The 15,711-nt window shown below is 49.7% G+C and overlaps 7 protein-coding genes across 7 annotated transcripts; 4 read left to right on the top strand and 3 right to left on the bottom strand.

Moving 5' to 3' along the window:
* Positions 1 to 284: 284 nt before the first annotated feature.
* Positions 285 to 1,480, top strand: EDB82DRAFT_504124 (uncharacterized protein). The gene is made up of 3 exons (XM_065608725.1): positions 285 to 892; positions 982 to 1,042; positions 1,111 to 1,480. The coding sequence occupies exons 1-3, from the start codon at positions 513 to 515 to the stop codon at positions 1,144 to 1,146; spliced, it is 477 nt and encodes a 158-aa protein (XP_065463821.1). The 5' UTR covers positions 285 to 512; the 3' UTR covers positions 1,147 to 1,480.
* Positions 1,481 to 1,524: 44 nt separating this feature from the next.
* On the top strand, positions 1,525 to 2,091 carry EDB82DRAFT_431793 (Diphthamide biosynthesis protein 4; the record flags this gene model as incomplete). Its single annotated transcript, XM_065607704.1, has 1 exon — positions 1,525 to 2,091. The coding sequence occupies one exon, from the start codon at positions 1,525 to 1,527 to the stop codon at positions 2,089 to 2,091; it is 567 nt and encodes a 188-aa protein (XP_065463820.1).
* A 230-nt stretch (positions 2,092 to 2,321) lies between these two features.
* Positions 2,322 to 3,873, bottom strand: EDB82DRAFT_215768 (14-3-3 protein). Its single transcript, XM_025726754.2, has 5 exons — positions 3,540 to 3,873; positions 3,168 to 3,474; positions 2,871 to 3,112; positions 2,743 to 2,813; positions 2,322 to 2,684 (listed from the first exon to the last, which is right to left on the bottom strand). Exons 1-5 carry the CDS (start codon positions 3,598 to 3,600, stop codon positions 2,553 to 2,555), a joined length of 813 nt encoding a protein of 270 aa, XP_025581290.1. The 5' UTR covers positions 3,601 to 3,873; the 3' UTR covers positions 2,322 to 2,552.
* Positions 3,874 to 6,618: 2,745 nt separating this feature from the next.
* EDB82DRAFT_504114 (mitochondrial ATPase inhibitor, IATP-domain-containing protein) lies at positions 6,619 to 7,366 on the top strand. Its single transcript, XM_025726753.2, has 3 exons — positions 6,619 to 6,833; positions 6,899 to 7,030; positions 7,108 to 7,366. Exons 1-3 carry the CDS (start codon positions 6,715 to 6,717, stop codon positions 7,145 to 7,147), a joined length of 291 nt encoding a protein of 96 aa, XP_025581289.1. The 5' UTR covers positions 6,619 to 6,714; the 3' UTR covers positions 7,148 to 7,366.
* EDB82DRAFT_504112 (Nsp1-like C-terminal region-domain-containing protein) lies at positions 7,367 to 10,196 on the bottom strand. The gene is made up of 3 exons (XM_025726752.2): positions 10,025 to 10,196; positions 7,759 to 9,974; positions 7,367 to 7,701 (listed from the first exon to the last, which is right to left on the bottom strand). Exons 2-3 carry the CDS (start codon positions 9,730 to 9,732, stop codon positions 7,513 to 7,515), a joined length of 2,163 nt encoding a protein of 720 aa, XP_025581288.1. The 5' UTR covers positions 9,733 to 9,974; positions 10,025 to 10,196; the 3' UTR covers positions 7,367 to 7,512.
* Positions 10,197 to 10,601: 405 nt separating this feature from the next.
* Positions 10,602 to 12,668, top strand: EDB82DRAFT_504110 (uncharacterized protein). The gene is made up of 4 exons (XM_065608724.1): positions 10,602 to 11,069; positions 11,123 to 11,527; positions 11,598 to 11,908; positions 11,960 to 12,668. Exons 1-4 carry the CDS (start codon positions 11,000 to 11,002, stop codon positions 12,653 to 12,655), a joined length of 1,482 nt encoding a protein of 493 aa, XP_065463819.1. The 5' UTR covers positions 10,602 to 10,999; the 3' UTR covers positions 12,656 to 12,668.
* EDB82DRAFT_504107 (P-loop containing nucleoside triphosphate hydrolase protein) lies at positions 12,669 to 14,997 on the bottom strand. The gene is made up of 3 exons (XM_025726750.2): positions 14,166 to 14,997; positions 13,128 to 14,114; positions 12,669 to 13,063 (listed from the first exon to the last, which is right to left on the bottom strand). Exons 1-3 carry the CDS (start codon positions 14,675 to 14,677, stop codon positions 13,033 to 13,035), a joined length of 1,530 nt encoding a protein of 509 aa, XP_025581286.1. The 5' UTR covers positions 14,678 to 14,997; the 3' UTR covers positions 12,669 to 13,032.
* Positions 14,998 to 15,711: the final 714 nt, after the last annotated feature.

Genomic DNA, 15,711 nt, shown 5'->3' with positions numbered 1-15,711 from the left:
CTTCATGAAACTTGACGTCCTGGATCTGAAGAATGGTTGATATGGAATATTGCGACGCAAAAAACAGAAGCATATAATGTTGGATCATGTAAATTCGTTTCTTCTGTCTATACGGGCCAAGTAGATCGTTATTTGAAGTGAAATCATGTTGTAGGTGCAACACCCACCTAAGGTAGACAGACGCTCGTTGCCATTCACGTCTTCAACACCACCACATGGCTTTGTCTGAGGCCATTATGTAGTAATATGAACATATTTTAATTCTGATTATGTTTATTTCGTCTAATAACAACATTAGTCCTATTGGGGTGATGACTGATAATCAGTGATGTTTAACAAGGCTGAAGTGTATTGTCGCATTTAACCAATCAAAGCACATGATTATCATGGCCCATAAAAAAATCGAGACCATCCGACACCACTACAGCCTCGAGGATTGAAGAGCTTCGTGATCTAACCTCCAGTTTACGGGGTGCTCGAATTGACAGGCTTTCACCACAGCGAAACCCATCATGGCCTCAGCACCGCAATTGATCGGCCTCGCCAAGTCGCTGCCTGCTCCTCTGCAGCGCTTCTTCGCCCGATACCCTCCCGCCGCCATCCTCCCCGAAAACGCCCCCAAGACTCGGTACCAGGAGGAGAGACCGAACCCTTTCCGCTTCTACAAGCACCCCGTGACAGGAAAATGGCAGGACCCTGTGTACTCGCATCGTCGCCAGGCCGAGCTGGTCAAAATGGCCCGTGACAGCGGTGTCGAGGATCTGCTGCCCGACACACGCAAGGCCACCGAGTACAAGTTGGCTCATCGGGTTGAGCATGGTCTGAGAGTCAAGGGTACTGGTGTGGGACAGAAGGTCAAGGGTCATATTCACGAACGACACATGATTGCAAAGTACGTCGGCGGTTTTGTCACGGCACTGGTTACATACTGGCTATGTTACAGGCTGGGAAATGGGACAGCAATGACTAACGACATCATAGGATGGAGACAAGGAGAAAGGCAATGTTGGATATGCCCAGTCTCATCAAGCGCTGGAAGAGGGTAAGCCATGGCCAACTGGAGCTATATACCATTTATCACGAGCTTGCATCACTAACATTACTCGACAGGTGGGCAAATACGGATGGACCAAGTTCCCCAAATAAACAAGACTACAGATGGAATGACTGCTTTCGTGCGCCCTGTACATTTACCTATGTATTTTTATGTACAAGAATATCTACAACGATCTTGTCAAACACTTGCTACGCATTAATCGAGACTTGGCTTCCATCGTGATATATCAAACATCTCTGTCCATCAAACAACTCTGCCTTACAAGGAATATTGTAGACATACCTCTTAGCAGCATTCAGTCCAGTCCCTGTCACAATCACAGTTCGCATTTTCTAATGCTTGTGATACTTACCCAAATTCTATCTCAAGGCCTAATCGTATCACGTGATGCAAACAGATGAAGTCTTCAACTTTTGTAATTGGGCTCGAACAATCCAAGTGTCTATTCCAGGAAACAGAAACGTATCATGGCATCTTCACAGTCTTTATCTGTGTCGGCAGACACAGCCACGCACTACCAAGTCCTCAACATCACACCTGCTCTCCTCGACACACAACATGACTCTGCACCCCTCATAAAGCGCGCCTATCATCGGGCCCTCCTCCGCAACCACCCAGACAAAGTCGCAAACTCAGATCCATCATCGGTTTTCTTCACTGTTGATCAGATCACTACAGCACTCAACGTTCTCTCCAGCCCTTCTGCCCGTGCCGCCTACGACGCCGCACTGCGAGTGTCTCGTCCAACTGGGGTGACTGGTCAGGATGGCTCCTTTCAGACGGGCGTGGAAAACGTCGATCTGGATGATTTAGCTTTTGACGAGGACCAGGAGTGCTGGTACCGTCCTTGTCGCTGTGGAAATGAGCACAGCTACGAGTTTCGTGAGGCTGACTTGGAGGAAGTGAGCGATGAGGGCGAGCTCGTGGTTGGCTGCCTTGATTGTAGCTTGTGGCTACGGGTTCACTTTGCTGTACTGGATGAAGATGAAGACGATACACAACCTTCAGTTACTACTTCTAAAGAGGAAATTTGACACAACAAGCTCACACATTGATATAAGAGAATTGACTTCGGTCAGAAACGGTCAAAGGTGTGGACTGGCATGGCGTCTAAGTCAACTCAGTCTCAACATGACTGAAAGCTAGGGTCTCACACTCCCAAGTCCTAACTGAAGATTTGATCCACGTCGAGAGATTTACACAGCACATACAAACCTCGAGTCATCGCTAATCATGTATCGTCGTGTATTGAAAGTAATTTTGGTATTTTTATTGTCCAGACGGCCAACGCATTAACAGTCTGGAGGCAGAGCGTAAAATCACTTTCTTCCAGACTCCTTGCTAGCCCGTTGGTGTAAAGTCAGCCCCTCCTTGGCGCTTGTCTGTATACCGAAACGATGCCGAAGCTCTTGATCAAAAACGAGGTCTTCCGTCCACTCCGTAGACACCAGTCCGCCCGACAACTGCATAGATAAAACATAATCGAGACGATCCTTTACTCGGCCTTGGGCTCCTCAGCCGCGGCCGCAGGGGCATCCTCGGCGGTGGCGGCAGCAGGGGCATCCTCCTTGGGAGCCTCAGCCTGACCAGCAGCGGAGGTCTCGGCCTCGGAAGAGGTCCAGAGGGTCTGTTACAGTGTTAGTCGCTATTGTAACTTTAGTGCATAGGACCGTTGGAAAACTTACGAGGTTGTCACGGAGCAGTTGCATGATCAGTGTGGAGTCCTTGTAGCTCTCCTCGCTCAGAGTGTCAAGCTCTGTGAATTTCAGGTTAGCAAGCTGTGAATTAAGAGCAGGTAATTTGCGAGACATACCAGCGATGGCATCATCGAAGGCCTGCTTAGCCAGGTGGCAAGCCTGGTCAGGGGCGTTGAGGATCTCGTAGTAGAAAACGGAGAAGTTGAGGGCGAGACCAAGGCGGATGGGGTGGGTGGGAGGAAGCTCAGTCTGGGCAACCTCAGTGGCAGCCTTGTAGGCCTCGAGGGACTTGTCGGCAGAGTCCTTGCGGCGGTCGCCAATGGCGAACTCGGCGAGGTAACGGTGGTAGTCACCCTTCCTACAGTACTGGTTAATATCGGTTTGCAAATAGAGACGAGCTGATTTGCGCCTACATCTTGTGGTAGAAAACCTTGGACTCGCCAGACTTGGCAGAGGGAATCAGGTGCTGGTCAAGGACCTCGAGGATATCTTCGCAGATCTTGGCAAGTTCGGCCTCGATCTTCTGTCGGTACTCCTTGATGAGGGTAACCTGAGAAGAGTTGCCCTTGGACTCCTCCTTCTGCTCGATGGAGGTGACTATGCGCCAGGAAGCACGGCGGGCGCCAATGACGTTCTTGTAGGCAACGGAGAGAAGGTTTCGCTCCTCGACGGTGAGATCTCGGTCCTCACCGGCGACAATCTTCATGTTCTCAACCATCTCTGCGATAGGCGCGCGCCCTTTGTTAGCGCGTGGGAAATAGGTGAGACCGATTTCGAGAACATACCCTCATATCGCTCGGCCTGCTCAGCGAGCTTGGCAAGGTAGACAGCATCTTCGTGACCCATTTTGGCGGTGTTTGGCGACTATGGTTCAAAGGTGGGTTAGTAAAAGGGGTGATCAAGCTTGTCAGACGAAATAAAATGTGGAAGCGGTATGTGCAAATGTAGGCGCAAATAGGCGTGTGAAAATGATCGAGGAATCGCAAATTCGTGTAGACGTTGCTCAAAGACGACAATAGTGGAATGATGAGTGAAGCTGCGAAGTGGGCGAGGGGCGATAAGTCGATGGATCGTCTTAAGCGATAAACAGGGAGAGCAGTTGCGCGCCTAGTGCGTGGCTAGAGCGGGCGGCGGCGACGATTCGGTGAGGCTCCCCGCTCTTGGGCTGTCAGTGGCGGAGGGGTTTCTGAGACGACGGCCTCCTGAATACGGATGACAGCAACAGCGACGAGCAACACAGCGGTGATGGTTGAGATGCTCTTCGATTTTGGTATCCGGTATCGTCGACAATAGAAAGTAGGCGGTTATTTCTTATTCGTGGTGTTGAAGGCGGCCCAAGACGATCCAAGGGGGAATAACGGGTGCGTGTCCGTTTCGTTTTTGAGGGGGGGTAATGACGACAGAGGGGAAAGGACACAACAAAACACAATCAAACAACACAAAAGACAGGATAATCGTGATGAACAGGACTCTTTCTCTTGATGAAAAGAAAGAAACACCACAAATATCATATAGAAACACAAAGGGTGAAGCAGCGCATACGTACCTAAAGTTGGTGGATTTAGATTTCAAGGGTTGTTAAAGGAAAGGGGAAATAACGAAATTCAGCTGAGAAGAAGCTTTCAGTTGAAGGAAAGATAGATGGTGGATGGTGAACGGAACGGGAGGCCAAGAGTAGAGTAGAGTAAAGTAGAGAGATGAAAAAAAGAAGTGGCTTTGGTCTGGTTTTGCGGGACGAACTGGACAACAAGCAGGTAGGATTGACGGGAACGGGGGAGTGTTGTTGGGGATGGGACTTGGCTGGGCTGGGCTGGGCTGGGCTGGACTAAGCATGGACATGGTCGCATGGGCGACTTTTTGGGTGACGAAAGCCTTCTAGAGACATTGGATCGACCTGGGAAGGGGCACCTTTGCTGGTCACTGCCAATTGACATGGAACAGGAGCAGTTGGGTGTCAGTGCCAGTCAGTGCCAGCAGTGCCAGTGCCAGCGAGCGTCGGGCTGCCCCACCTCAGATACCATACTCCCCTACCTACTCCCCGCTTCCACCCCACTGGGCTGTGAGCCAGCCTGTGAATGTGACGATGATGAGCTGTGCCCTGGAACTCCAGTGGATTAATTATCTCTAATTCATGCTTCATGCCCAATCAGCGCATCTTTTGTTCATCATCCGTTCTATGTAAGTTGCCAAATGGAATGAGCTTCTTCTATTAAGGTCTCTCACGTGAATGAATGGTGGCAGATCTGGTGTCTTAGGTAGGTACCTTACCGATGAGCTGCCTTACCGGCATCAACATTGCCTCATACTCTGACCGTAGAGTCCCTGCAGGATCTCAAAATTGACTTGGTGCCTGTATCATGGTCCTGGTTTTAATTAAGGGTTTCAAAAGTACTATGATAATGCCAGCTAGATCAGACATTATCGACTGAAGTCAAGACAAGAAGCCGTTGACTTTATGGAAAGATAAGCCAACAACGGCTTAGCCATACATAGACGGTTTGATTAGAAAAGTATCTCCCAGGTAAGGTTCTTTCCAAGCATAGGCAGAAAGAGGGGTCCAAAAAGTGTCAAATGTCATCATCTTCATCATGCGACCGACCTCCTTTGTCCTGTCACGCTATCTCGTCTGTTGGTGTGCTGGAAACAGCCACACAAGTGCCGACACAAAACTTCAATGTGTGCCAGGAACGCTCAAACATAATGCCTATTGTCATGCTTGGAGGCATGAATTATACTGTAAGGCTGTTTCTCTTTATTCGGTTTGGCCTCATTCCGGCTTGCGATTGGCATCATCTCTCTGCATTGTATAAACCTGTATACCATAAGCCTGTCAACGACCAGTGCCTCACGATGGTTTCAGGTTGTATGCATAGCATATCTAGTGCGGGTATAGGCGACCAAAGATTGAAGCACTGTAATTTTTTATCTTGCTTGGGTTTACATTCTTGCGTCCAACTTTCTTTGCGTGGGAAGTCGAGTTATACAGGGCTCCGACTGACTGGAATGTGCAAGGTCTGGAAATATACAGACAAACTCTTCATTACCACTGCATGAACATGACCGACTTTGTAATCCGGTTTCTGCCACACTCGTGACCAAGCTTAGCCGCATGATAGATGAATATAACTCTCAAACTATTGTTCTTCTGGAACCAAGATTATGTCGCTATCGTCCGATTTTAAACCCACTACGAGAAGCTTCTAAATAAAGTCACCAGAGGGAAAGCTTCCTGATCCAAAGTACCTGATATGCAAAGCGATGAGTTTGTCCAATATTAGCAGTTCATCCAAACCATGTGCCACATGATGCTTTGTAGCGACAATGGTGATATCTGCCTGCAATTCCCTCCGGACAAGGCCTTGTTTGTTGTTACGCAAAGCTGAGTCTCTCCTATACATACCAGGATTCAGTGTCGGGATGTACCCACTTGGCACGAGCTCTGATGTCATTCAAGGCCTTTCAGCTTCAAGCTGCTGAGTTACCAAACATGTGCTTTGAGATTCATGAACCTCAAGTAGATATCCGAATATAGCGCTACGGAAACAAAATGATGTGCATCGAATCAGTAACACTACACTTCGTTGAATGCAGGGTAATCCACCTCATCAGGTTGTCAGGTACGGACAGATTCCCGATGTCTTGGATGCTTGCAGATGGTCAGTCAGATCCGAGCTTGCCAAAGGAGCTCGCCGGGATTTACCGCCATTGGCTCGACTTTGTTAAGCAGCTACTTAAATAACACGCTTGATACAAGCAAAAGTCTAAGTAGCTGCCTACTACAGAGCTGAGGTGCAACGCTTAGCCCAACCCAGAAGCTCACTGTCACCCGTCGTCAGATCATCTCGGCTCTCCCACCAAAACGGCAACGTCATCGGCTACAAAACAAACCACGATCCTCAATTCCTACTGATCTTTTGCTCCTAGCAAGTAACAATAAGACACCAAATCTAATTCGCAACCATGCTTCGCACATCTTTCCGTCAGGCTGCTGCCTTCCGACCTATTCGATGCTTCTCTACCACTCCTCGCGTCATGAGTGAGGGTGCTACTGGAGCTCCCCGCCCTACTGGAGGTTCTGGGTGAGTTTCGAGGCTGAAGTCCAATTGATTTTGCGATTGCGCATCTCTAACACTCCTGTCTTCAGTGATGCTTTTCAGCGACGTGAGAAGGCCAGCGAGGATTACGCTATCCGCCAGCGTGAGAAGGAGAAGCTCATTGAACTCAAGAAGAAGCTTCAGGAGCAGCAGCAGCACCTTGACCGTCTCTCCAAGCACATGTATGATCCCCATCCACCACCGATGCGATACTCAAGCATCTTAATTGAGCCAATCGCTAACTTCAATTCTTCTATAGTGATGAGATCACAAAGGAGCAGGGCGGCGAGCAGCACTAAGCAACTCATACCACGGATCACCGGATAGATCAGGCAAAGCGTGTGGGGGGGATTATCAGAATTCAGCGAGACCTAAACCGGCTCGCCAAGATCGCAGTGGGATGTTACAGTCATCAATTGACGGAACTCAACATGAAATCGCTATTCATTCAGAGCTTGACTTTTCCATAGTCTAAACTAGTGTACAAGAATATCTACACATTTGCACTCTCCAATCAATGTTTCAAGTTCCAGATGTCATTTCCACATCCCGATTACTGACCATGCCTGTGGTTACGCATGCTCTGTTTCATATTTCATCTTCGATAAAGAATTACCTGGATTCCTTGCCTAAAACTCCAATCCAACAATTACAATCCTTCCCTTCATCGTCGTCCCATGTATGAGCGATAGAAGCTCTCCGCCGCATCGTTATCCGAACCAGCATAGTGACTTCCTAGGTTGCTGCTTGATTTCTGAGCAGCTGCCACCTTGGCTTGCAACGATGAGGCATTAGCATCGATCCATTGCAGCTGTGTAAGGTGGCCGTTGAGAACACGGACAATTTGGCTCAGCTATGACAACGGGTTAGCAAAGTTTGTTTTTGTGAATGAAAATGACATGGAACTTACAGGGTCCTCGGGTTTAGCACCCTTGTTTAATGTACCAGAGATGTCGTTAATCTCCTTGACCATCTTAGATAGATCGCGCGACTTCTCGTCCAATTGTTGTGTGAGCTTCTCTGCAAGCTTATACGTGCGCTCACGCTCCTGGTCAGGCCCAGCCAACTGCTCGCCAGGACCCAGCTGTTTAGCAAACATATCTTGGACCTCAGACTCGTATCGATCCAACCATGCTTCAAGCTCGTCCTGTTGACTCTCCACGGCAGCAAGCTGTCGCTCAATTTCGTGACTCGCTCGCTCGGCTTCAAAAGTATCAAGGTACAGCTTCTGGATCTTCTCACCGTTTTCTACAAGGCTTCTATCCCAGCTAGACACAGTAGTCGCCTGCTCCTTGAATTCTTTCTGGTACTTTGAGAGGTCTGATGCCCATCTTGTTACAATATCCTCCATGGTTTTGTTCTTGAGGCGCGCCATCTGGGATGTTGGGCCAGTTGTGGAAGCACCTAAAGGACCGGGAGTGGTGCTAGTAGTCGCAGGTTTGGCTGCGTCCTTGTTGGCATCTGCAGTTGGCTTCGCACCGAACAGATTGCTGGCTGGAGCAGCGGTAGTGCCTGCTGCTGGGGCTGAAGTGGTCGTCGATGCGCCAGTGGTTGCAGTGGTAGCAGCAGTCGAGCCTGTTGCTTGGCTGCTAGCAGCAGCTCCGAATAAACCACCAGCAGGCTTTGGTGTAGCTGTTTCAGTAGAGGGCTTAGCAGCGCCGCCAAAAAGACCACCGGCGGTTGTAGTAGCAGCAGGAGTTGTTGTGGTAGCTGTGGTGGTCGCAGGCTTGGCTCCAAACAGTCCTCCGGCTGTCGTTGTGGTGGAACTGGCGGGTGCGGCAGAAGCTGTTGCACCGCCGCCGAAGAGACCACCAGATGGTGCTGAGCTTGGGGTCGAAGTTGCTGGAGCGGCAGGCTTGGCACCAAACAAGGAAGTGGCAGTGGCAGCGGGAGTTGAGCTTCCTCCCTGAGACGCAGCAGGGGCAGCGCTCTCAGGCTTTGTTCCAAACATCCCACCAGAGGTAGAAGTGGGAGTAGATGCCGGCTTAGCACCAAAGAGCCCTCCAGCAGGAGCGCTGCTGGGGGCCTGTGCACCTCCCCCAAAGAGGCCGCCAGGTGTTGCTGAGGCCGTTGTGCTGGGCTGGGCAGAGGAAGCTGAGGTTGTCGCCGGCTTCGCTGCATTTCCAAAAAGGCCAGATGATCCAGTTGATGCTTGTGCACTTGTGTTGCCGAACAGTCCTCCGGCAGGCTTCGCAGCATCGGTAGGGGGTGCTCCAGCTGGGGTCGTCGACGGCAAAGAAAAGGTAGGCTTGGCAGGAGTGGCAGCTCCAGTAGTAGCGTTTCCAAACAAACCTGACGCTGGTGCAGCAGAGGTAGTGGCTGTTGAGGTCTGATTGGCGTTGTTCTGACCGAACATACCACCAGTGCTGCTAACAGGGGCAGAAGAGTTACCGCCTCCGAAAAGATTAGCCGCAGGCTTGCTTGCGTTGCTTCCTGCGTTTCCAAACAGTCCTCCGGAAGCAGGCGCAGTAGAACTAGCAGTGCCGCCGCCAAACATCCCACCGCTAGAAGGAGCTGTGGTTGCTGCAGGTGTAGTAGAAGCACCTCCTCCAAAAAGACCGCTTGTCGCAGGAGTAGTAGAGCTGCCACCGCCGAAGATTCCGCTGGAGGAAGGGGTGGTAGTGGTCGCGTTCGCGCCGCCACCAAAAAGACCCCCAGCGGGCTTCTGTGCTGTTGCGCTGCTTTGTTGACCACCAAACAAGTTGCTTGAACTGTTGCTAGCGGGTGTCGAGCTGTTGCCGGCAGCGGAACCACCGATGGAGCTGAATGAGAAGCCGGGGCTTCCAGTAGCAGCACCGAAAAGATTTCCTGATGCCGGCGCACTCGACGTCGTGTTGTTGTTGGATGCGCCCGAAGAGCTTGTGTTTCCGAAACTGAACGACATCTTGGGGGTTGAGGTCGACGATCAGCTGGCTCGAATCGGAAGAATTGTCGGTCGCGGTGTATCTGAGCCGAGTTGAAAGAGAATTAGCACGTCAGAAACAATATTTCCCGATGGTCGAAAATGGGACCTGGGATGATGACTGCGATAGTCGAGATGCAAGACTGTGGTCGTTGATGGCAACGGATTTATTGAAGGCTGGCCCATAGCATTTGGGAGCTTTTTTTGTGGAGACGCGTTTTGAGGTGAGCATTCACCGTCTAACTGGGCCGTGCCTGAGCTAAACCACATTCAGACCATCGTACAGGTTCCGTTTAAGACGGTGCTGTTTCGGGCTCTTTATAGTGATCTCGATGAATATGAATGTCAAGAGTCATCACGCGGTATTAAAATACATCTTTGTGGTTACTAATAGAATGGAGGTTCATGGGCACATCTTCATTGGTAAAAAAGATTTGTTAATGGAGTAAGTAGTAAAGATGCTTTAAAGTGTAAGCCTAGATACCTATAAACAATGGAGATCATTCTGTCAAGCAAGATATCTATCTTCAACTGGTATTCAGTGAAAACAAGTCAAACCTTTGTGCAAAAAAAAGGAAATAATACAGGAACATGAACAAATACAAAATGAGACAGAAGGGTGTTGCAATACAGCACAGTTCATTCAGGTAAAGTGCATAATAATATCAAGTATAGAACAGAGTACCATTGACCTGGACGGCATATGTTGGCATTCCAAGCTAACGGCCCCGAATTCTATAAGATCAGCAAAGAAAAATGGTCAAGCATCGTACTTTACTATGCCATCGTCCCTTCTGGGTTTCATCTAGTCTCACGGCAGCCTATGCTAATGCAGTGACCTGCCAAGTATTCTCGCAGAGGTTGTGCCATCCTACCCAAATTCGGTGTCCCTGTCGTGTTCTAGACTAAGCTGATGCAGGGATAACTCAGAAAGTCAATGTGAATGGATGAGCCGCGCAAAGCCCCACGTGATGGCACTTGCCCACTCGACGGAAGCTCCAGATCAACTTCAAGACTCTTGGATGAACTCCTTTCCTCAGACTGTACAAACATATTGATCGTAAACAGAGTTATTGCTCTGTCATTCCGATAATCTTGATATTACTCCGGGCGCCCTCTCATCAATCGGCGTCTCTATAACACTTACCGCCCTGCATAGAACTTCCACGACACCTTCCTCCTCGATTTCGATTATCCATACTACATGCTGTAGAGCTCAAAGCACCAACTCTACTCAGATTCCGTCATCATGACAGACGCCGAAAAGCTTGAGCCTCCCAAGGGTGCTCCCGTTGAGGACGCCGGAGCCCGCGAGCTTGGTATGAATACTCCCTAGAACTCGAATCTGTTTCACCTTGCTGACACGATGTAGCTGAGGAATCCGAGTCTGATGACCAATTTACGGATGCTGCTTCTGGTTCTGGAAGCCCTAGGATCAGCTCGCCAATTCCCATAACTCGAGTCGAAAAAGTCGATGATCAACCTTCACACGGCGAGGTTCCCGGGACTCATGCGTATGAGTTGCGAGGACAAGATGCTCAACCTGACGAGATCGCAATTACCCCAGAAACAACCACATCCCAAGATGCTCCCTCGGCTCCCAAAGTCAGCCCTCCCACGACCATTGTAGAGGAGGCTCCTGGGCCCAGAAGCCGATCGCATTCCATTCAGTACGAGGAGAGGCGCAAGGCGGATGCATCCCCAGATATTCTCGTGGATTCTGATGGGCAGGTCAAGGAGATTCAGGGCGAGAGCACAAATGTGGAAAGCAATTCTGGTACGGGAGTAGCAAAGTCCTAAACAAACACACAAGAATGTTCATTGACCGCTGAAATTCGCTCGCGTAGATAATTCAACACCCTCGCCCGATCCTACAAACACGAAATTACAAGATGAACCTTCCGAGGAACCTAGCTCTCTAGCTTCTTCTTTGCAAAATGGTGACGGTGACCATGAAGATGACGATAAGGAAGAGAATGATGATGACAATGACGACGACGAAGACAATGGCGATGATGAGTTCGGTGACGATTTTGACGATTTTGAAGAGGGTAATGAAGACGATGATTTCGACGACTTTGAGGATGGATTCCAAGAAGCAGAAATTCCAGCACCTGCTACTGCGGCACAACCCACGCCGCAATCTACATTACCATTTGTAAGATGACCCTGAAGTTATGTCTTGCTACAGCCGCTTACTATCATCCAGCCCATACCCGACTTTGACGGTGTCGATGCAGAAGGAGTTCTAAATGCATTGGAGCCTTTCCTTGCTACGCTGTTTCCCCCAGAAGAACTCGATCTTCCTCAGTTCCCTCCTCTGTCTAAAGACTCAGTATTCTTTACACCACGATCAGCATCTTTGTGGTCACAACTTGTTGCGCCCCCGCCTCTTGCCCCTCCCGATTGGATCCGTTCTCGAACACGCCGCCTATTCCTTGTCTCACTCGGTGTACCTGTCGATCTAGACGAAATCCTTCCGGCTTCCAAGCAAAAGAAACTTGTCCTTCCGTCATTGAATGTCCCCACACTCTCCCCTCGGAACTCTTCAGATTCCCGATCTGTCTCCCGGTTGCGGCAGGGCGAGGGCAACAATTCGTCGACGTCAGTCGACACTCAAGGAAAGCCTTCTGCGTCATCAAGAAAGCGCCGTGGCCCACCACCACAGCCGGAGCTGGATCTCGTGGCTGGTCGTCACCTTTGTCAAACTACCGATGAAGCTCTTGACGGTATGACCGATGATGAACTCAAAGCTCACATCGCCAAACTGCAAGGTTTGGAAGAGGCAGCAAAGGAGGCGCTGGAGTATTGGAAAAAGAGGACCGACGAAAAGATTGGCGATAGGGAAGCCTTCGAGGGGGTTATAGAAAACTTGGTCAAGCACGCGCGCAAAGTTCGCAAATAGATATTGTAATATAATTCTTGGAAGTTTGGTCATGATAGTTTCTTCATTCCTGCTATGGCTAGTTGAAGACATTTCCCTACGAGGTTGATGTAACCCCTTGAATGATGCTTTACAACGCAACTACACATCTTGTCCGTCAGTCACAAGTGCTCAAGGCAGTTTGACCAGGACTCTTTTAAACCCCCTTTTCCCTCGCCCCCATGCTCCCGAAAAAGACCACTTTTAACACCATGCCTGGTCCAGCGCCAACCGTCTACTCAAAATGCCTTCGAGGGCTCTGCTCTGGGAAACTTGGCGTCCTCGAGTTCGGTATATCACGTAGCCGAAAAATCGTGCGGAAATTTTGTTTAATTCTTTCGTTGGTCTACATGAATCTTTTAAGCAGTGCTAGGCTCGAGTGTCACACCACTGTAAGGAAAGTTAGTGAAATGTTCCGTTCAGGGAGATATCGATTGTTAGGGAAGAAACTTACGCAGCAATGGTAGCCCAACCAATAAGACGCCAATGCTTCTCGATACGTCGGCTGAGAGCAACCTTCTCACCAATGTTGGTACAGGCGGGGCTGGTCAAGACAAGCTTGGCAGCATCGTTCTTGATAGCGGCAACCTTGGCACCAGTAGAGGTGGAACCGATGTTGACCATGATAACCTCGTTCTTGGCCAGCTTAGCAACCTTGGCCTGCTTGCCGTCGGCAGTTCTGACACCGAGAAGGCGACGGAGGAGGTAGAAGTTAACCTCAATCTCGCTGTAAATCTCGGGCAGGCGGCCCTTGAGACCCAGCACGAAACCGACGAGACGATCGGCTCGGCAAAGCGTAGGGTCGATACGGGTACCAACACCAATAAGACCACCAGGAACAGCGTACTTGAGGTCGTTGGTCTCGGAGTTGAGAGAGACGACTCGGCTGAAAATGGGAGTGCACTTGAGGGCACCGCTGTCGTCTCGGGCGACGATACCAGGTCGGATTTCGATCTCATCGCCGAGCTTGATAACACCGTGGAGAATGGAACCACCAGCGACACCACCCTTGAGCTCATCGATCTCGGAACCAGGCTTGTTGACATCGAATGATCGAATGACAATCATGTGAGGGTCAATGCTGAAGTCTCTGGGAGGGACGGGGATGGTGTTGACAATGGCCTCGTTGACGGCATCGATGTTGAACTTAAGCTGGGCAGAGATGGGAATGACTGGGGACTTGCCAGCGACAGTTCCTCGGATGAACTTGAGAATGGACTGGTAGTGTTGCTGAGCAGCCTCTTCCCGCATAAGATCGACCTTGTTCTGGAGAATGATGATCTTATCGAGCTTCATGATCTCAATAGCAGCCAAATGCTCGGAAGTCTGAGGCTGAGGGCAAGATTCGTTACCAGCGATAAGGAGAAGGGCGGCGTCCATGACAGCAGCTCCTGACAACATAGTACTCATGAGAATATCGTGACCAGGGCAATCGACGAATCTGATAGTGTCAGCAATCACCTTGTAGGGGGGCATATGTTTTTCGACTTACGAGACGTGTCGCAATAGTCTATAAGTACCGCCACATCCATCTCGTTCACAAGAAGGGTCAACCTCCTTATCACTCTTGTAACTTCGGTAGCATCCAGGTCGAGGGCAAGCTTGGTTATCACACTTGTAGATCTTGGCGTTGGCGTAACCCAACTTGATGGTAATGTTTCGGATCAGCTCGTTCTTGAAACGAACAGTCTGGACACCAGAGATAGCCTTGACGACGGTGGACTTTCCGTGAGCGACATGGCCAATAGTACCGATGTTGATTGTGGCTTGTCGGGCGATAATCTCGGCCGTCAAAGGAGTCAAGCTGGCGACATCGAGGTCTTTGGGGTCGGTTTGGGGAGGCAGAGGAGGTTTTTGAGTGGCGGGCTCGGCGACAGCTGGGTTGGACTTCTTGAGAGCCGACTTGAGAGGCTTCTCATCGGCAGCCTCGTTGTGGCCGACAGACTCTCCAGAGTCAGACTCGGACCCGATGTCGTCGTATTTAGGGTCGTCGTTGGTAGACATGATGAAGGCGGGGCAATTCAGGCGGTATTTCAGATGTGGTTTTTCGGTCGTGAAGCAGCGAAAGGGTGGTTTCGGGTGGATAAATGAGTCGCTTGGATTGGGAGAAAATTACAATCTAAGATTTGAAAATCTCGTGAGTAGTTCTCGAAGTTGAGGTCGTCGAGAGCCAAGATTTTCCGTATTTCGCCTTGATGATGGCAAAATTCCTCGTGTGCAGTCTCTCGAAATGGCTATGACTCTTACGCTAAGCCCAATGTGATTTGATAAACTGATAAGGATCTGATGCCCCTCATTCGGATGAGCTTCGGCTGTCAACCAATTCAAAGCTCACCTCTACCACAATGAATTCAAGGAGCCGAGTGTCGACCATGACAGATGTTAGCACTACGTAGTAGTGGGGGAAAGAAAGCATGAGATGTCTCCTGAGGTAGAAAATCTGATGCAAATGACAAAACAACATTCGGTTACTCGCAATTTCCCTACAGTAATTTTTTGCAACCTTCTATGGGGTAGCCAATGTTTTCCATTTGGTACCTCCTAATGTTAGCAGTGAGGCATGCTCTATCTCAGGAAAAGCCTAACTATAGGTAGTGTATGTCTGCAACTGAGTAGTTGTTCTCAATTCCAAGATCCTCAAGAACGTCTGATTATTTTCCTACCTACAAACTAAATCGGTAGGTCTTGGGATGACGCATGCCTCTGGAACAAATTGGTAGCCCGGTTGGTGATGTTCACTTCCAAACCCTCCACTTCTTCAGCTACCTGGGGGCCATTCATCGATCTAACGTATTCGCATACATGGCCGAAATAGAAACACAAACTCGATCTCCGATCATCCAGTTTTGAATTAGCCAATCGCTTCCGTAACCATGTACAGCAGAAATAGGAATCATCCGTAAAATGCAAGGTATGTGCACGCATTCAGTTTCCATGCCATCGAGGTGCAGGCAACATTGGAGACACCAACACGGATGTTGGTGATAAGCCTCACTGCTTGCTGATAAAATGCCAAGAAGAGGGGATGACATGGACGT

Source organism: Fusarium venenatum (genome assembly GCF_020744135.1).
Source record: "Fusarium venenatum strain MPI-CAGE-CH-0201 chromosome Unknown EDB82scaffold_3, whole genome shotgun sequence".
In the NCBI taxonomy this organism is placed as follows: Eukaryota; Fungi; Ascomycota; class Sordariomycetes; order Hypocreales; family Nectriaceae; genus Fusarium; species Fusarium venenatum.
The sequence above is the reverse complement of the archived record's forward strand: the minus strand, read 5'-3'. Positions and strand labels throughout refer to the sequence as shown.